Raw genomic sequence first — 11,481 nt, forward strand, 5'->3', positions numbered from 1 at the left:
TTACTTTATTTATTTTATGTGTATGAATACACTGTAGCTGTACAGATGGCCATGTGTGTGGCTGCTGGAAATTGAACTCAGGACCTCTGCCGGCCCTGCTTGCTCAGGCCTAATTCACTGTAGCTGTCTTCAGACACACCAGAAGAGGGCATCAGATCTCATTACAGGTGGTTGTGAGCCACCATGTGGTTGCTGGGATCCAAACTCAGGACCTTTGGAAGAGCAGTCAGTGCTCTTACCCGCTGAGCCATCTCGCCAGCCCACTCACCTCCTTCTTAAAAGAACTTTCTGAAGTAGGATTTCTTTCTGAGTTCAGGTGGGCCTTGAACTTATGGCCTTTGTGCCTTGGCTACCTGGGTGCTGGGATTACAGTTGTGAGAGCCACCTTTGGCTGTGGTTTTAGCTTCTTCTCTCTGTTTTATTAGATTTCTGGTGAGAAGGTTCGAACCACAGAGACCCAAGTGTTTGTGGCCACACCCCAGAAGAACTTTCTCCGAGAACGTTTGAAGATAATTGCAGAGCTTTGGGATGCAGGGATCAAGGTACGGTGGTGTTGATGTCTGAGTGAGCTGGGTGTATGTTGACACTGATCATGGCTCATTTCTACCATATGTGTATAGTGGTACTCAGGCCATTTTTAGCTCACCACTAGAGGGCTAGCCACTTAATTATGGCTCCCTTGGAAATGTATGTTCTGGGGCACATATATGACACAATCACTTTAAATCCTCTAACTTTCTATTTATTCTTTTCAGGCAGAGATGCTTTATAAAAACAACCCTAAACTGTTAACTCAGCTGCACTATTGTGAGAGAACAGACATTCCTCTGATGGTCATTATTGGCGAGCAAGAGCAGAGTCAAGGTGTCATCAAGCTCCGCTCAGTGGCCAGCAGAGAGGAAGTGAGTTGGAGCTGGTAGAAATACAGAGTTCTAAGTGTTTTACCCCCATTTTTTTAAAGGACAGGTCTTGCTGTATAACCCAGATTGGCCTGGGACTGTGTCAGCCAGGCTGGCCTTGAACTCATGACCTTCCTGCTTTAATCTCTTAGGTGCTGTGGCAACAGGCCTACTGTTATGGTTAGATCCCAGACTCTTTTAGGAGATGTGTTCTCTGAGGAAGTAAATTTAAAGATATGTCTTTGAAATTACATGTGTGTGTGTATTGGTGTACACATGTTCCATGCATGCGTGTGTATGTCAGCTTGCAGGACAAGGAGTCAGTCCCCTCCTTCCACCATATGGGTCCCAGGTGTAAATAGTAAGAATGGATGCAGAGTGAAGTGGATTTGGAAAAACTGGCTGAGACACTAGTATCATTTTCTAGTTTGTCACACACAGATTCTCTGATGTTTTAGGTGACCATTAATCGAGAAAGTCTTGTGGCTGAAATTCAGAAGCGACTGTCTGAGTCTTGACTAGTGCCTGATTTCCATCTGCTGCCCTTAGAAGCAAAGATTTCATCCAGGACTGAGTTCTGGTGGACTTTACAGCAGTCGGTCAGCATGGATGTCGTACAAGTGCCTTCTGCTTCTATCTCTCCTGGATACAGAACTATGGAAGGTCCTGAGGACTCGTGGACTAGCAATAGCAGCTGCTCTGCCAGAACAGAACGCATGTGGCTGTCTTGCCAGCAAGGCATCCTCTAGCTGCAGAGGCAGATCTGAAGTGCTTCTGAATTCTGTCAAAGGGATGTTAGGATGGTTGCTATGAGCAAGGCTCTGGAAGAGTTGCCCGAGGCTAAGGCTCTGAACCATTGAAATGCGAAGCTCAATAGTACTTCACTGTACTTGACTGTAGCTTGGGAACCAGATCCTGGAGAATTTGTCTACATCACACTAAGGGTTGTCCATGGAGTGTTAAATGGACAGTAAGAATGGACAGAAAAAAGAGATGATGTCCCAGGGACCCAGCAGTGCATCTGTTGATTTTTTTTCCCAGTTAACAGTAGAAGGGTGGGGCTGTTTCTTAATTTTGAACATTGAACTTAGTGGATAAGCTATCGATCTGCTCTTTTGTGGTTTTGAATATCATTTCCCTTGTAAAAGTAATTTTTCTGGATTATTCCATATCCTGCTCTGGATATGTTCTAGAAGTAGTTATATGATACGTTACATTTCAAAAATGTACTAGTAGGCTGGAGAGATGGCTCACTGATTAAGGGTGCATATTGCTTTTGTGGAGGACCTGAGTTCAGTTTCTAGCAACCACATCAGGGTGATTACAATTGCCTGTAACTCCCTAACAGGCATCTCCACCCTCTTCTGGCCTCCACAAACACCTGTACTTAATGTGCACATACTCATGCACAGACACATATACATAATTAAGAATAAAATAATTTTTAAAAGTAAACATACTTTGAGTAATTTGTTACCAAAGAATTAATCTGTGTAGACTTTAGGAAATGTTTGAGTGTAGAGTGAAGAATTATGTGAGTTACAAGTAACCTTCCCTGGGCCCACGTGGTAGAAGAAGAGAACAGATTTTCTTGTTTGTCCTCTGGCCTCTACCCACTTGCCATGACTTGTGAAGCACACATGCAGGCTTATATACAAAATCAAATGTATAAGACAAAACAACCCACCAAAACAAAAGTGTAGCTGGGGACATGGCTCTCTTGATAGAATGTCTGCCTAGCACTTGGGAGTGAAAGCAGGATCAGAAATTCAAAGTCAGCTTTGGCACCAGGCAAGGTGGCACGGGACTTTAATCCTAGCACAAGAGAAGTAGACACAGGCCAATTATCCGTGGGTTATAGGTTAGCCATGGCTGTGGAGTGAAACCCTGTATAAAAGTTTATTCAGCCTTGGGTTTACATGAGATGCTCTCTCAACAAAAGAAAGCAAAACAAAAACCCTTTGCCTGATGCTACATACCTTTAATGTCAGCAGAGAAGTGGTAGGGCAGAGGTAGGAGAATCTCTTGAGTGTGGGGTCACTTTAATAAGAGTAAAGATTAAAACTAGCAGGACACAAGAGGATGTTTAGACAGGAGGTTGGCTAGATGAAGGGGGATTTGGGGAAAGCAGCTTCAAAGAGGGAGGTCTTTATGGCAACAAAGATGGGCAGAGGTCCTGTGACTCTAGTAATATACCAAGGAATCTCTACAAAAAGAGTTTCAGGACAGCCAGGGACAAACAGTGAGACCTTGTCTACAAACATACCACACCTATAATCCTAGCTCTTGGAAAGTGCTCTCAGGAGTTCAGGAGTTTAAAGTCATCTGCTGTGGGCTGGAGAGATGGCTCAGTGGTTAAGAGCACTGACTGCTCTACCAGAGGTCCTGAGTTCAAATCTCAGCAACTACATGGTAGCTCACTACCATCCGTAGTGAGATCTGATACCCTCTTCTAGGGTGTCTGAAGACAGCTACAATGTATTTACAAATAATAAATAAAAAAAATAAAATAAAATAAGGTCATCTGCTGCATTGTAGCTTGGACTACAAGACACCTGTCTCAAGCACTACCCTTTCCCACAAACAACACATTTTATGCACTTGTCAGAGTGGCAAATGCTTCATTCTAGGGTGTTGTCTGATGACGTTTTCAAGATTAAATTGTACTGTATAAATGAAATGAGTTTAGATGTTCTTCAGACATCAAAATGAGTTTAACCAAAAAGCAGCAACATTTTTTTAGAGTCACACTCATAGAACATACTAGTGAATGGGACATCCAGAGCTACGAGTGTTTTAGTCTTTTTGTTTTGTTTTATTTTGTTTTGTTTCGAGACAGGGTTTCTGTGCGTAGCCTTGGCTGTCCTGGAACTCATTCTGTAGACCAGGCTGGCCTCGAACTCAGAAATCCACCTGCCTCTGCCTCCCAAGTGCTGGGATTAAAGGCATGCACCACCACCTCCCGGCTAAGTGTTTTAGTCTTTAAAATATGGTTTGCTAGGCAGGAAATTACCTAGCAGGGAATTGAGCTTCTAGATAGCTCAATTGGTAGAATGCTTGATAGCATGAACCAAGCCTCCAGCACCACATGAACCCGGCGTGGTGGTACGTGCCCGTAAATTCAGCACTTGGGAAGTAGAGGCAGGAGAATCAGAAGTTCAAGCTTAGAGACTACATAGCCAATTAGAGTACAGTTTTGGCTACCTGAGAACCAGTCTTAAAAAAAAAAAAAAAAAAAAAAAAAAAAAAAAAAAAAACGAAAACAAAAAACTAGAAATCCTGGCGATTTAGGTAAAGTTGGTTAGATCATGGGGCACTATTTCCAAAACTCTGACTCTTTGCATAATAGAAGGGTTGAGCTATTCTGGGCTTGTTTTTATAGCAAGTGAGGAAAAAAAAAACAAAAACAAAAACAAAAAAAACGTTGGCTGGTGCCCTTACTTCCGTGTTGCTTCACACTGCCGTTGCGCCTGCGCCGTCTCCTTGGAGCAGAGGGCGGGGCCAACAGGACTGTCTTAGAATCGCTCCAGTCTTAACGCAGTTAGAATGCGAGGCTCGAATCTTATTGGAGCGTGATCTTGCTTTCTGGCTCCAGGGCGCGTTTTACGGCATTTTACGGCTTCCCATTCACTTCGCTGTGAAGATGGCGTCTGGCAGCGGGGTAGGTGTTGGTGCGAGAAGGTTTGAGGGATCTGGGGTGGTTTTTCAGAGCTAAATAGAGACAGGCCGTGAGATTTGGCTGATTTCCTGACATCTCTTCGCGATCTCAGGGTTCAGGTTCGAGGACTCCCCCGTAAGGCCTGGGCGCAGGGACAGTGGAATCTCGGAAGTCTCTTGGGTTGGGGTCCCGCGTACACCAGACCCCTGGGCATTCCAGAGAGACTTCTCTTTCGAAAAGTCCCGGGGCCGGCTCGGTGGCCGTTAGGCGGTTCCCTTAGTTTTTCCAGGGGAACAGGCACAGCGACGGATCTTGAGCACTTTTTCCCCCTACAGACAAAAAACTTGGACTTTCGCCGAAAGTGGGACAAAGATGAATATGAGAAGCTCGCGGAGAAGAGACTCACGGAAGAGAGAGAAAAGAAGGATGGTGGGTGCTCGCTCCATGAAGGGATAAGGGGATGATAGAGTTGATGCAGTGGCTCGAGAAGAAATGCCTCAGCAACAGCCTAAATCACTTGCCAGTTAACGAGTGAGGGCAAGGAGGCAAAAAACCCTTAAAGCTCCTTGTTCTCCTTTTATGTGAGCTTCCCCCAGGTGTGGCCCATATTCAAACTCAAATAAAAAAATCCCAAACAAATGTGTCCAGCTGCTTGGGTTTTAGTTGATTCCAGATGTAGTCAAGTGGACAACTAATATTACCCATCACACTGCATGAAAACGTTGAACATATGCTACTAGGTGTGAGTACCCCTCTTTTGAAAGGGTTACCTCTAGGAAAAATTCAGAACTACTCAGTTCAGCTAGACAACACACAGGGAACACTGTTTAAATCTGCTGGCTTTAAAGTGAGAAAAGCTCTTGAGAGTTGGCATTACCATCACAAGTCCGAGGCCATCTTGGTCCACATAGTGACTAGGCCTAATGTCTACATAATTCCAGGCCAATTAAGAGTCTTTTCTAGCCTCTTAACTGCGACATAAAGTACCTGTTGTGTCCATCCTTTGAGGAATTAAAAAAAAAAAATGAGTAGTCTTCTGAATTTTGGGGTTCATAATTTTTCCCCCAGGGAAACCAGTGCAGCCAGTCAAGCGGGAGCTCCTGCGGCACAGGGATTACAAGGTGGACTTGGAGTCCAAGCTTGGGAAGACAATTGTTATCACCAAGACGACCCCACAGTCTGAAATGGGAGGGTGAGTTGCTTTTTGTCCGACTCTTAATTCCAAAGCTGGCCTAATAAACTATATTGGTTTTGGGAAGTGTTGAGGAGAATCCTGGGCCTGGGGATGGCAACCTTACTGACCATAACTTGATTGTTTTTCTTTGTCCCCTGAAGTTTGTAGTCCACTAAGTCAGATTTCTAGGAGGGGTTGTTCTGTGGGCTTCTTCCTATCTGTTCTGTTCTACTTTCTTGACATCTTCAAAGGGGTTATGTATTATGTTAGAAAACCTGAAAGCTCTGGGTGTGTTAGTTTTTGTGCACCAGGATTGTGACCTATAGAAGAGTTCCACAGAGCTTTCTCACCCTTTGCCACTATTCCTTAAAGTCTGTCAAGTTACAACTTTATATCCGGAGCATCGGATAGTCAGCAATCTTTATGCAGATTATCTGGTTAACCCACGGTTGTGATGCCTTTGCTGTGTAAATTAGCAAATTAAATATTTAGGAGCATAACATAATAAAGCTCATAGTTTCTGTGGGCATGGAATTGAGGGGTGGTTGGTTACCTTGGAGGTTCTGGATCGGGGTCTCTTATAAAGCTTGTGGAATGGACTAGGTTTGCATTTACTGGAGCTAAAATAAAGTTAGAAGAGCCTCTTCCGGGCTCTCACATGTCTGTGGTCTGGAGGCTTATATTTATCCGGATATGTGGGCCTATTTGTAAGGTTATTCACAATAAAGTGTAAAGAGGGTAGTTTCCCCAAAGCAAGTCATATGAAGTTTGTTTTGTTAGTTAAGACATTAATTAGGTATCACCTAACTTTACCTAAAGATTTGAGTTGCTTTACTGAAAACAGTAAGATCCTTCAAAACCAGATTGACCCATGTGCTGTTTGTTCTCATTTGTCAGCTACTATTGCAATGTCTGTGACTGTGTGGTGAAGGACTCCATTAACTTCCTGGATCACATCAATGGAAAGAAACGTAAGGCTTGGAGGTGTGGTAGAGTGGTTCTCTTGGGCCTTTTGTTTGTGTACTTAGTATTCCTGGCTGTGTGACAGCCTGTGCGTGAACACAGAGGCCAGAGGAGGAGGTTGGCTGGCCTTGATGATAATCTGCCCAGTAAATGCAGTTGAAATCGACTGCTTATTATCTGGGGCTGCCACTTCTGAGAGTAGATGAAGCCAAGAACTTCTTTTTTAGCCATAGTTATTTTTGTTGTGTACTTTATTATGAAAAGGTAAAAAACAAATAAACAAACCTGAAAAGACCAAGACCAGACTTTTTGAAGGGCTGAGGATGTTATAATGACTGCTTGTCTTCACTCTTAACCTTACTTAGATCAGCGAAACCTGGGTATGTCTATGCGCGTGGAACGTTCCACTCTCGATCAGGTAAAGAAACGTTTTGAGGTTAACAAAAAGAAGATGGAAGAGAAGCAGAAAGATTATGATTTTGAAGAAAGGATGAAGGAGCTCAGAGAAGAGGTGAGGCTCTCCAACCCCTGCTCCCCATCTTTGAGTTTTTCCCTTGTGAATTGAGGGTGGCCCTCTTCCTTCACTCTCTCTCCTATCTCCAATTTTGTTCCTGGGGTTTCTTTATACTAGGGCATCTTTGTTCGAGATCCATAAGAAACTGCTCAAAGCCTATCCATCTCTCTTTGGCTTTTTAGATTAGGTCTCTTGAGGGCAATTATTCTGTCATTTTGTTTTTTTAGGTTTGTTTTAGACTAATTATGGGTTCATATCAAAATGAAGAAAGTTCAAAGCTTCTCGTTGCCATCCTGTTCCCGTGCTTGTACGCATAGCTTCCCCAATATTTAACTCCTTTTTAAAACTATAAGAGAGATTAACTATAAGGAAATACAACTATTTCCTAGTTGGCCTGTGTGTCCTAGTTACAGGGCCAGAGTTATTTTCTTCCATTTATTTGCATGAATTTTGGGCAAGTTATATAACCTTAGTGAACCTTATTCCCTATACTGTCGATCTGAGGGTAATATTTACACAGAACTGAGAACAGATCTTAGCATATGATTCATGTCCTAGGATGTCTGGTTAGAACTAGAGATGAACTAGGGTGTATGACTAAGAACTCCAGAGACTTAGTAAATCTCTTTTTATCCCTTGAAATCTTGTCATACAGTCTTCCCCCACTGCCATCCTGGAATCAGTCTCTGGCCCTCATGCATGCTGGGCAAGTGCTTTATCACTGATCTCTCAGTCTTTACTGTGGATTTTAGTCGTGCTTAAGGATGGACAAGAATCCTGAAGCTTACATTTCTCTCTCAGCAGCATCAGCTCTGGAGCCAACTGACTGAGTGATTTTTTGTTTTTTTCTTCCTTACCCTTCAGGAGGAAAAGGCTAAAGCATACAAGAAAGAGAAACAGAAGGAGAAGAAGAGGAGGGCGGAGGAGGACTTGACTTTTGAGGAGGATGATGAAATGGCAGCTGTGATGGGCTTCTCTGGCTTTGGTTCCACCAAGAAGAGTTACTGAAACCTTCTCTTTGGCCTAACTTTGGCCTATATTGGACCTAACTTTGAGTGTGTGTTGAGGTGGGGTGGGGGGGGTGTCGTTTCTTTTTTGGGTACTGGAGAAGGTCCTTAAGAGTGTTAATGGGCAGGGCTAGAGGGTGGGTGTTTGTGGTTTCCCTCTATGTTGGGAGAGGGCACAGGATGTAGAGGAGATGCTGTGGCGTATTCCTTCAGCTTCGGTACATTACTGGAGTCACAGGACCTCTGCCCATCTGTGTTCCCAATAAAGAAAGACCTCCCTCTTTGAGGCTGCTTTCCCCAAATCCCCTGCATCTTTCCCTCCTCATCTATCCAACCTCCTGTCTGAACATCCTCCTTTTTCCTGTGTTCTGCTAGTGTTTTAATTTTTACTCTAGTTCAGCTTGCAACAGAAGGGTTTTCTGAGTCTCCAGTATGCAGGTGTTGGCATACCCTGGGCCCAGCTCTTCCTCCCATCCCACCCAGCGGTTCTCTACCCACTTGTGCATGCATGTGATTTCTGCTTGGGTCAATGTGTGTGTGGGTATGTGTGCATGATATGTCACAAAGAGGGGACCTGAGCTAGAATCTCAGAGCATTGGTGCCCTGAGACCTAATGTTCTTGGTTTCCTCGGTGCATGTAACAGGATATTAAATGGGATGAGTGTTTGGTGTGGTTTGTGTCTGGTGAGTTTTTAACTTGTTTCTTCTGTTTCACTTCACTGAGGATCTCTGGTTTTGTCTTCCTCGGGAACAGGTTCTTGAAAGAACCTGTTTGATGCAAAAAAGCAACAAAACAACCCTAAAACCAAACAAAGAAACTCACTCTGGTTCTCAGACACAGTTCAACATGTACAATAAATGACAGTGATGAGGCCTGTTTCACATTTGTTGGGAACATGTTCATATCATTCCCTGCCCCACACGTTCCTACACCAAGAATTTCTATAGAACCTATCTCTTTCATTTGTTCCCCCGCCCCACCCCCCTACATATATATAGGTTTCCTTAGTGTGAGTTTTCCCCTCTGCTAATAGGATCTGTGCCCTTGGGAGTCTGAACAAAACATTTTTAGTCCTCTGTAATTTTAGCACCCTCTGATCTTACTAGGAGAGCTCAGGGTTAAACTTAATTGTCTGCAGTTGGGCAGGCACTAGGTTATTCAGACTTGGCACTGTTGGTGAGGAGCTAGGTAGGTTTGGGATTGGGGTTTTTGTTCTATATTTTTGAGACAGGGTCCCACTTGACTGTCCTTGAACTCAGATATCTGCCTGCCTCAGCCTTTCCAGTGCTGAGATTAAAGAAGTGTGCCTCCATGCCTGGCCAGGTCTTTTTTAAGGGGTTGTTCTATGCTCTCTAGTATGTTGAACAGCATCCCTGGCCTTCATCCAATAGATGTCAGTAGCATTCCCATCCAGTTTGTGACAACTAAAAATATCTTTGTTTCCAGGGAGTAGGTAAATGGCTCTCCCATAGAGAATGACTAAGAAACTCTTATTCACTGTGGTGTAACTTGTGAACTACATGCCAGGGACTAGTTAAAAACAAATCCCTCCCAAACATTAAGAAGTAGATCACATACTGTGCCTTGTCTAAGGAATTCAAGGGCGAGATGGAGACGAGGGCAGAGGGGACAGTTATGAAAGTCTTGTAATCAGATGAAGCTCCCTTTGCTGGCTCTATACTCAATAAAGGGGTCCGTTTGACAAGACTGCCACGGTGACTTTTCTTTGATCCACATAGTTCCTCACCTGTGTGTAGCATCTGAGACACTGGATTCCACAAGGCATGTATTCCATCCCTTACTGATAAGTCTGCTTTTTTGCTTAATGAATTCTCATGGGATTTGGCCACTGGGAGTGCTGGATAAGTACTCCATATGTTGGTTCAACTCCTGGCTTGGGAGTTAAAATACAATGTTGAGCATGGTGGTGCACAGCTGTAACCCCAGCATTTGGGAAGCAGAAGCAGGATTGCTATAAGATCACAGCCAGTCTGGTCTGGATACTAAAACCTTATGTCATAGAAACCACAGTTGCAGGCCGATTGCAATTGTATGCTTTCATTGGCAGGATTGCTTACACTACACGTCCTAGAGAGATTACTCTTATGGAATGGGTCATTTTACATTTTCAAGGCAGATTGGACAAGGTTTCATTGAGAGGATATTCTAACTATTCACACCTTGGGAAGTCACCCATCAACTCAGTAATGGTTAGTGTTTTCTCTAGTATGGTGATATTGTCTCTGACGTTTCCATTATAATCATGTGTTCCAGGTTCTGTGAACTCTCTGGGGAGTGGTAAATGGAATGACTTGGCTAGGTTCTATGGGGTGTTAAGATGGTGGTTTGGAAGGTGAAGACAGAAGACAGGGTGGGGTTGGGGATTTAGAACATAACAATCCCATATAACTCAGGAATCTCTGAAAGAGTTTATAGTCCATGAAAAAAATTGTACTTGAGGTAAATGCACCCGTTGTCTTTTTTTTTGGGGGAGGGGTGGAGTTGGGTATAGAATAGAGTATATTTAGGGCATGGGGAGGGGAGTTAAGAGGGTAGCAGAAGCAGAGAAAGGCAGAGTAGAGAAGTAGAGGCTGGCCATGACCACGTGGAGAGAGGGGGAACGAAGGGACAGAAGGCAAGGTAGAGAAGCAGGAGTAAGAGCCCATTGTCTTTACTCCATTTATTCACTGAGTGTTTAGAAGACAATGTAGTAGGTCTGGCCAGCTGGCGGACCCTCCATTCTGTTGGGTGTTCTCAGACTGAAATTATTTGTGGGTACCTGTAAACACAAGCGGGTAAGAGAGAAATAAACACACAGACACCAGGTAGCTGTATCAAGAGAGGTGTGTGTATTTACTGTAACACTCAGTTTAAATAATCAGAGGCAATATCTAAACCAAAAGCAACCTGATACCAAGCCATTTAACATCAACTCGAGAAAGTCCATAAACACCAGACCTGAGGAGGATTTTGAAAGGAAGATCCTGTGAACTTTTAACATAAACATGAGACCTGCTCAGTCTTTGATCTAAGGAGCAGCAGTCAGTGTTTCACACAGCGGGTGTCCAGCCCCAGCTTCCAGCCTGTAGGAGCTGCATACAGAAGCCAAGTCACTCCCAAGCAAAGGTGGGTAGGAGACCACAAGACAAACTTCATTTTATTTGAGACATAGTCTTATGATCCCGTCTCAGTGTCCTATGTACTTTGGGATTACAGGCATGCATGACCTTGTCTGGTTAAGTCATTAGCATCTTCTGGAACAAAG

At 43.8% G+C, this 11,481-nt stretch overlaps 2 protein-coding genes and 1 long non-coding RNA gene across 5 annotated transcripts in view; 2 read left to right on the top strand and 1 right to left on the bottom strand.

The window, feature by feature from the left end:
- The window catches only part of LOC116087028 (probable histidine--tRNA ligase, mitochondrial), a 10,428-nt gene extending 7,572 nt beyond the window's left edge, over positions 1-2,856 (top strand). For 2 of the 3 annotated variants that reach the window (XM_031365412.1, XM_031365410.1), the window contains 3 exons: positions 426-542; positions 756-902; positions 1,358-2,856. In XM_031365412.1, coding sequence (XP_031221272.1) covers positions 426-542; positions 756-902; positions 1,358-1,417 — 324 coding nt within the window. In that variant the 3' untranslated portion in view covers positions 1,418-2,856. The remainder of the gene's footprint in view (positions 1-425; positions 543-755; positions 903-1,357) is intronic. The other variant, XM_031365411.1, reaches the window with a different exon arrangement.
- Positions 1-4,399, bottom strand: part of LOC116087033 — a 9,591-nt gene extending 5,192 nt beyond the window's left edge. The window contains exon 1 of the long non-coding RNA XR_004117228.1: positions 4,341-4,399. This is a non-coding gene — a long non-coding RNA (uncharacterized LOC116087033). The remainder of the gene's footprint in view (positions 1-4,340) is intronic.
- A 49-nt stretch (positions 4,400-4,448) lies between these two features.
- Zmat2 (zinc finger matrin-type 2) lies at positions 4,449-9,921 on the top strand. Its single transcript, XM_031365415.1, has 6 exons — positions 4,449-4,560; positions 4,893-4,986; positions 5,626-5,749; positions 6,629-6,702; positions 7,060-7,205; positions 8,073-9,921. Exons 1-6 carry the CDS (start codon positions 4,543-4,545, stop codon positions 8,214-8,216), a joined length of 600 nt encoding a protein of 199 aa, XP_031221275.1. The 5' UTR covers positions 4,449-4,542; the 3' UTR covers positions 8,217-9,921.
- Positions 9,922-11,481: the final 1,560 nt, after the last annotated feature.

This window comes from Mastomys coucha, unplaced genomic scaffold, assembly GCF_008632895.1.
Source record: "Mastomys coucha isolate ucsf_1 unplaced genomic scaffold, UCSF_Mcou_1 pScaffold13, whole genome shotgun sequence".
NCBI classification, from domain to species: Eukaryota; Metazoa; Chordata; class Mammalia; order Rodentia; family Muridae; genus Mastomys; species Mastomys coucha.